Raw genomic sequence first — 7,866 nt, 5'->3', positions numbered from 1 at the left:
CACAGACAGCAAAACAATAACCCGGCAGGGATTTTCAACCCTTCCCTACTCAGAACTAAAAATGTTTTGGCTTTGGCTCATTTTCTCAATGTAAACTGTGCAAAACATTCCATATCTGCAGGTTAATGTTCACTCATGAAAGATTTTTCACAAAAAATTACAGTTGACTGAGACAGTCAGCCCAGCTACTCTTTTTTCTTTTTGAAGTTGATAAATATTTGGGACAACTCTAGTAGTATGTTCTTTTTCACCTGGGCTTCTTCTTAGTGGATGTGCGTCATAAATGTCTTTTCTCCAGGGCTTTTGCTTGGAGGTATGGTGTGCTGGAGCTTTTTTTTCCTGGCCTTAGGTTCAGCAGGGCATGTGCTGGATTTCTTTTTTGCTAAAACTCTACCCAGCAGGACAGTGTGTTGGAGCTCTTTTCTCCCTTGGGCATAGGCATTTAATAGTAGAGATGCCCTGAGCACAGAGACAACTTTATATTTGTAATCCACTTGAACCAACAGGGAAGCACCTGCAGCTGCCCACATAGAAAAACAAAGAGGTGAATTAACTGATAAGGAGAAGCAGACACTTGAACCTTCTAGCTGATCTACAATCAAAGATTAAACATTCAAGCAGACGCCAGAACCTTAAAGGTGGCCATACACTTTACAACCATCGCAAGACCTTAGTCTTGCGATGGTTGTAAAGTAATAAAAAAAACGTACGATCTGCCCATCTTGGACAGGCAGATCGTACTTGCGATCATCGCAAGCCTGCCCCGCTGAGGGGCAGTGTGCGCGGTACACACACCGGCCCGTTCAGCATTTGTCTCCCGAGCATGCCACAAACCAGCCGAAATCGTAAGATTTTCGGCTGGTTTTCGAACATGCTCCTTAGAAAAAGACGTGTGACCGTACAGTACAAACGTTCGCACGCCTGCCATACACTTTGCGATTATCGTACCATCGCGGGATTTCCCACGATAATCGTGCGATAATCGCACAGTGTATGGGCACCTTTAAAGGTGCCCACACACCTTGCGATAATCGTACGACAATCGCGGGAAATCAAAATCAAATCAAATCAATCAAAATCAAATTTTACATTTCTTATGTTTTTGCATGTGTGAAAGTAAAAATGTAAATGGTTGTTATGGTAACATAGTTCTGTCAGATACTTTCATACAGGATGACCAGTGTTTCATGCAGAGGTGCATTTTATGTTTGGTTCTACTTGTGTTGGAACATACTAAGGCTTCCTTCACACTTGCCACTCGCACTTTTGTCCTCTATATGCAAAGGAAAGTCTGAAAGGCTAGATGCTGTGTTTATGCTTCTAGGTGATTTAAATGGCGCGTTTAAATGTATTTACATGCATATGCGTTTTGGATGCATCTGGTACCAAATCCTTGCATCAAAACACATTTACTTGCGTTTATATTAGGGATGCACCGATGGCGTTTTTTCGGTATCGAGTATGAGTACCGATACTGAGCACCGGTGCCTTGTGCCCTGATTATCAGGAAGCCCCCTGATTGCCTGTGAAGCCAGTGTTCTAGTGAAAGAACACCGGCTTAAGAGGCTACCTGGCTTCCTGGCCAATCAGGAAGCCAGACAAGGAGTCATGAGGTGCCGTCTGCCTCCCTGATTGGTCAGGAAGCCAGACTGCTTAGCAACTTGTGAAGCCGGCTTCCTAGCCAATCAGGAAGCCGGGCGGCACGTCATGATCTGGCTACTGGCTTCCTGATTGGCTACGAAGCCGGCTACACTTATTCCTAGGCAGCCTGGCTTCCTGACCAATCAGGAAGCCGGGTGGTGGGTCATTACGTACCGCCCGGCTTCCTGATTGGTTAGGAAGCCAGGCTGCTTAGCAACATGTTAAGCTGGCTTCCTGATTGAAAAGGAAGCCTACTCCATGCCCTCTCCTCACTGCCGGTCAGAGGGAGATCTTCCTCTGACCGGAAGTTCCGGTATCGGAGGCAAGCATTGGAGCATTTGGGCGAGTATGAGTACTTGCCCAAATACTCGGCATCGGCCACCACATCCTTAGTTTATATGCGCTATGTTGCATTTAGAAGTTCAAATCAATTCCTAGATGCATCTGACTTCTATTCTTTGAAAACACTGATAAACTGACTGCAGATAAAAGCATCTAGACGCAAGGTGTGAATATACTCATTGGATTTTCTAAGATGCATATATATGCATTTACAAAAGCTTTTAAAATGCATATAAAAGCATCTAATCACACAAATAATGTGAATGAAGCCGTATGCTATGATTAACTATACTGGTTATTTCTTTATGGCTCACCTGTACTGTTTGTTGCAACAAAGGTAGGGTTGGCATAAGGCAAGATCAGAGTGGAGTGCATTGTTACTTTGATGGGTAAGCATTTTTAGCCATGGACATGGTATATATGTAGGAGGGCAGGGCACATCATTCATTTTGGGCAGGCAATGCATCCTATGCCTGCCCATAATGCCAGCTCTGATTTAGGCATTGCTGTAATTAATTTGCTTACACCACTCACATGATGTATTGGATGTCACAAACATGACAATTCTCAGCTGGCATTTAAGGGGTTTGCCAAATTTGAAACAGAACAAAATTCACTGAAGGGCATAAGAATCACAAGAATCACTCGCTCTCATGATTGCCGACAATCTCCATAAATTTTGTAAACTAAACATGAGATTGTAGTCCATCATGGGAGTGAGCTTGGAGCGGTGACTACTTTACAACACACACCGGGACCATGTGGAACAAAAGTAGTCACCCTCCAGAAGGAAGGACAGTGTCAGCACCAATTCAGAGATGATTTGAGGATCTACAGCCGAGTAATACACAAATAAGCTACTTTTTTGTTATTAGTTAGGGTACTTAAATGCATTTTTAAGATGTGCATAGGTTGGTATAACAAACTGTCAAGAGTTTTAGAACACTGTGTGACACATGTGCCTGCCACAGCTAGTGAGTCTCATTATGCAATAGAAAAAACATTCTGCCAATTCTAGTGACAGCTTGGGCTAAGGCAGGTCAGGACTCAGAAAAGAGCCACAGACTCCAGCTTCTTCTGGCATTTTTATTTAATACCCCTTCTATTTGTGACAGATAAAGACACCCATGTGCACATACCCTACATCTTGAAGATAAAACACTTTGTCACCAGCAAATAAAGAGTTTCTTTACTGTCATGGCCAGTCTTTCAAATTGTCTGCCAAAAGAGGTGCTGATGGCAATATGGGTGTTTTATTTGCATCTTCAACTGTACTAAACAGTTTTTTAGAGAGATGATCAGTGACACAGCACCTTTCCCTAATTCTGATACCAAAGGTTGTTTGGAAAACCACCTTTAACCCTTCCCACCACTCTTATAAGTCACTATGGATGCCAAATTGTTCAGATGCCCCTTCTCTATTAGAACACTGCCATGCATGAATCTGGTTCTAGTGATTGGAAGTGTACTCTGTGATTGACAGCTGTGTCAGCCAATGAGAGGGAGGGCAGCAGTGCAAATCTGGCCACAAGAAGTTTGCATTTGCCCTGGAGGTTAGAAGATGCCAGAAACGTTAATTGGCCATTCTGTCTGTGCACCTAGTAACTTATTACAATGATGGGGAGAGTCTATGAATAATAATAGAGAGGCTATATGGCCTCCAGGAGAAAAAGCAGCAATTATGACCTGTGCAGCTCCTTGTTTATATACCACGAGCCTAGGACAATAATTCAGGGAGTTATCATGATTGCTGTTGAAATAAAAAATTATTTGTTCCCCTCTCTAAAGATAATCTGGCTCCTGCCTCACTAGAATATGTATTTTGCCTTCTCCTGAATCATCTGAATTGGAATTAACAGAATTAATTACATTCTGTCTTTCATTTAACCTTTCTATATTATAGCATGCTTTACAAAAAAAAAATCTAGACTAGGACAGTTGAACAATTGAATTTTAGGTACGAAAAAAAGGATCAGTTTTGAGTGTTTCTGACATCTGAAAAGATTTCTGCTTGAGAGAGCTTACAATCTCTCGCTAAACCATCCTCTTGCAAGCTTTTCCCTAACACGCTTTTAGACAGGTCATGTCATGATTTGTCTCTATCAGTAACACGCTCAGATTGACAACCACACTTCAACACCTATCAAGCGCTCTCTTGGATCGATCAGCACAAGACTTCATTACCCCCCCGGTGGGGAAGTGTGACAAAACTCAGAATTGGTGCAAGCGATAATGACATTAGCCTGGAATAACCCAAAGTGACGGAGCAAGACCCAGGTGTAGATCAGCTAGCTGCATGCATGTTAAGCAGAGAGGCAGCTGCTGTGGCTCCGGTAGCAGCCGATTGGCTAGTAGCAGAAGACCGTTCTTCCAAGCAGGCTCACAAAGCTTAAGCTGTGAATAGAGAAACATCAAGCTCTGAATCAGCCAGCTGCTAATAGAGGAGCTTATCAAGTATCGCTCCTGCATACAGCCTCTCCTACCAAGACCATTATGAACATCTTACTTAGACAACTTTTTACATCTTCTATACCAAGGATCACCCCCAAGGATGTGAGGACCAAAGCATCTTTCAAGTAGTTCCTGTGTAGAAAAGCTGCAGGTTAAGGGGCTCCACATTTAAAGGGCATCTCTACTTTAAAAAGAAATCAGACCATCTTAGAGAGCTTGCACTTTTCCTCTACAGTAGGCAAGTGAGAGGCTGAAAAGCAATCAACTAACAAACTGAATTAACACTTTCACTGAAGAGTTCCACAGCCCTGCCTGGACGAGTTCAAGAATTGTACATCTGAAAATGTCTGACCAAGAGATTGAGGACTTTGATGTGGACAATATGTCGGACAGTTCTCGAATGATCCCAAGCCTCCCTCCATACAATATGGATGACCAGCTCCTGCCCATGGAGTCCCGGAGCAGGTGGGGTTGCTGGATTTGGACAGCGTTCGTCTCTGGGGCTAACTTTTTTGCATTTTTAGTTAACTCCCTGGTCTTGGCGATCATATTCACCATTGTCTTGACTCCAACTATCGTGGTGGTCTATTTTGGATTTAAATGCCACTCAAGGGTAAGTACATGACGATATCTCTCCCTGTGACTTGCACCGATAGAAACTCTATATCTACACAGAGTATATAGTATATTGTGGCAGGGCTGAAAAGTGTTGAACATAATGGAGCAATCTGCAACCATAAGAGTTAAAATCTGATATGAATACCACTTCAAAAGGTTGTCTTATGAGTGTTCTGTTCATTCCAGCTCTGTGAAGTATAATTTTCCTAGCTGTGCACCTTTTTATCTCCCTACTCTAGAATTCCCAGGAGTGCACTGGGTACGAAAGAAAGAGTTTGCTTCACAATACAACTGATTTTGGTGCAGTTCTGGGATAATCTATCTCTGAATATGAATAATTGCCAGAGAAATATAGGAGATCACTGCTTGAAAAGCAGAAAAGCAATGAAACATTTCAGCGAATGCTCCACTGTTCTGAGCTAGTTCTGTAAGGATAAACTGGATCCATGGTATGTAAGAAATGGGGTGCTTGTCTGACAGGCACTGAACAGTCAATGTGCAAGTTGGGCAATCAAGATTAATTTTAAAAACATAATCATATGCATTTGAAGTGCTGTATACATCATGACCTGAACACATGCAAGTAATAAGTTTAGAGAGACAAACTTGTAAATAGGGAGAGGATGGGAGGAAGACAGATAGATAGATAGATAGATAGATAGATAGATAGATAGATAGATAGATAGATACACGTACTAATAAATACTCTATATTTAAAAGACTGCTACAATGTGTCACAATCTTTCAGGGTACAAATGACTTAACTAGAGGTCATTATACTGTAATCCTCTACAACACATTTAGTAAACATCATCCTATAGCATACTGCTAGGGCTTATTTGACAATATTATTTAATAACAGTGCCAAGAATCTTCTGATCAAAGAAAACCTAATTCTTACTGATTGCTAAGGCTAATGTGTGTTTTTCTCATCTCTCTTTGTGCTATTAAAAAAAAGTAATGGCATTTTTATGGTAATGTAAAACAGATAAACAGTATTCCGTTTGCACGCTGCTTCCTTTTTCACCATGGACAAACCATGGGGCATAAGGAGTTAATGCATATAAGGCAGGAAGATCATTGCGATGTGTGCTTTGATATCATGATGGATGTAAGGAGTCAGCTTCGATCACTCAAACCTGTGTATGTGGCTTGTACTGTAACTGGAGATATCTGCTACGACACCAAGCTGGCAGTGATGAATGGTTCTATACCATGAATGGAAAGCAATAAAGCACATGGCTTGTTCAAAGCTTGTCTACACTTTTGGGAGTGGTTGGTAAGAGGCTACTGGTCTAGGCAAGCCATTTTTTCAGTGTTCTGTTCTGTGGCTCTCACTAGTAAAGGGCGAGTCTACATGTGTTAGATTTGCTTAGGGTTTGTCAAATCTTGTTCACAGTTCAGTGAGCCTGAACTTAGAAGTGAATCTCGTTGAAGTCTATAGAGCAGGAGATCTTGTTGTAAAATTCTGGAAATTTTTAGGGCTAATAGGCAAACTAATGCCAAAAACAAGTCATGGGAAGCTGGGCATTGCCAAGCAGGACATCTGCAAATGTAAAAAAATGTTACAGAGAGGGTATTTTCATGAAGCTTTTTCAAGAACAGTGTATAAAATTACAAATCTTTTATACACCATGCTTGAGTGATGCATTAAAGCTGTACCTAAAAAACAACCCACCTAATATACCCCTAGCAAGTAATCAGGATTGAATCACTTTGATGTGTAGTTTGTCAGCTTTCCTTACAACAGATTCCAATTCAGTAACACTATGGCTGCTCTCTTCCCTCCTTTTATAGTGTGTATGCAGGGAGTGGAGGGGGCGGTGGACGTGGGCTGCTTTAACCAAAAGCCCCCTTATTGGCTCTGCTAAGTCTAGTGGCCATAATTTAAAGGCCATGGAGTGCATTCTAATTAAAAATCTGCACACAAATCTCGAACCTCCAGGATTCGTCTTGAACCCGTTGTAGTGGAAAACCTGAACCTCATCCCTATTCTTTACTAACAAACCATCTTTCTCTCTTTCTTTCTCATCTCTTTCTCATCTCTTAATATTTTCTATCATCATCAAATATTCTTTCTTTTTTTCTTTCTTTTTTTCTTTCTTTCTTTCTTTCCAGATCTCTCTCTATTAGCCTAAACTATTTCAGAACCATGGATAGCAAGAATGCTGATTTAAGAATGACTATACTTTTTTTTACAAAGCAAGCCTTAACCAGTTGACATCCGCGGTGTTAAACCCCCTTCCCATTCAGGCCATTTTTCAGTATTCAGCGCTGCGGTACTTTGACTGACATTTATTCCGTCATGCAACGCTGTACTGAAATGAATTTTATACCCTTTTTTGGGGACAGATAGAGCTTTCTTTTGGTGGTATTTATTCACCACTGGGGTTTTAATTTTTTTACTATATTAAGGAAAAATTACCGAAATTTTATTTAAAAAAACAGTTTCCCCTATATTAAATGATAAAACATTTATTATTACCCAATTTTTTGGTAAAATATAAAAGACGGGGTCACGTCGGGTAAAAAGACACCAAACATGTCAAGTTTTAAAATTGCGTGCGCACACGAAACCTCAAAAAACGATAATACCCAAAATTGGCCATAGGCGACGCTTTAAAAGCTGTTACCGCTCATCAGTTTAGTGTTATCAGTGATTGATGGCCCTAAAATGATTGCTCTCACTGCGACGTTCGCGGCGATATGTAACATGTGTAGCGCAATTGTAATTTTTGCGCGCTGGGGCACCGGACGCGTATTTACGTTTATAGGCGCGTAAACGTGGGGGTGGGGGAGTTAAACATTTTGGGG

The 7,866-nt window shown here is 41.3% G+C and overlaps 1 protein-coding gene across 1 annotated transcript in view; it reads left to right on the top strand.

Annotated features, from left to right (window-relative positions):
- The first annotated feature begins 4,713 nt into the window (after positions 1–4,713).
- The window catches only part of TMEM88B (transmembrane protein 88B), an 83,249-nt gene continuing 80,096 nt past the window's right edge, over positions 4,714–7,866 (top strand). Inside the window, exon 1 of the mRNA XM_018562358.1 lies at positions 4,714–5,047. Within this exon, the coding sequence (XP_018417860.1) occupies positions 4,778–5,047 (270 nt within the window). The 5' untranslated portion in view covers positions 4,714–4,777. The remainder of the gene's footprint in view (positions 5,048–7,866) is intronic.

This window comes from Nanorana parkeri, unplaced genomic scaffold (genome assembly GCF_000935625.1).
Source record: "Nanorana parkeri isolate BGI_ZX_2015 unplaced genomic scaffold, ASM93562v1 scaffold573, whole genome shotgun sequence".
In the NCBI taxonomy this organism is placed as follows: Eukaryota; Metazoa; Chordata; class Amphibia; order Anura; family Dicroglossidae; genus Nanorana; species Nanorana parkeri.
This window is presented reverse-complemented; position numbering and strand designations above follow the sequence as displayed.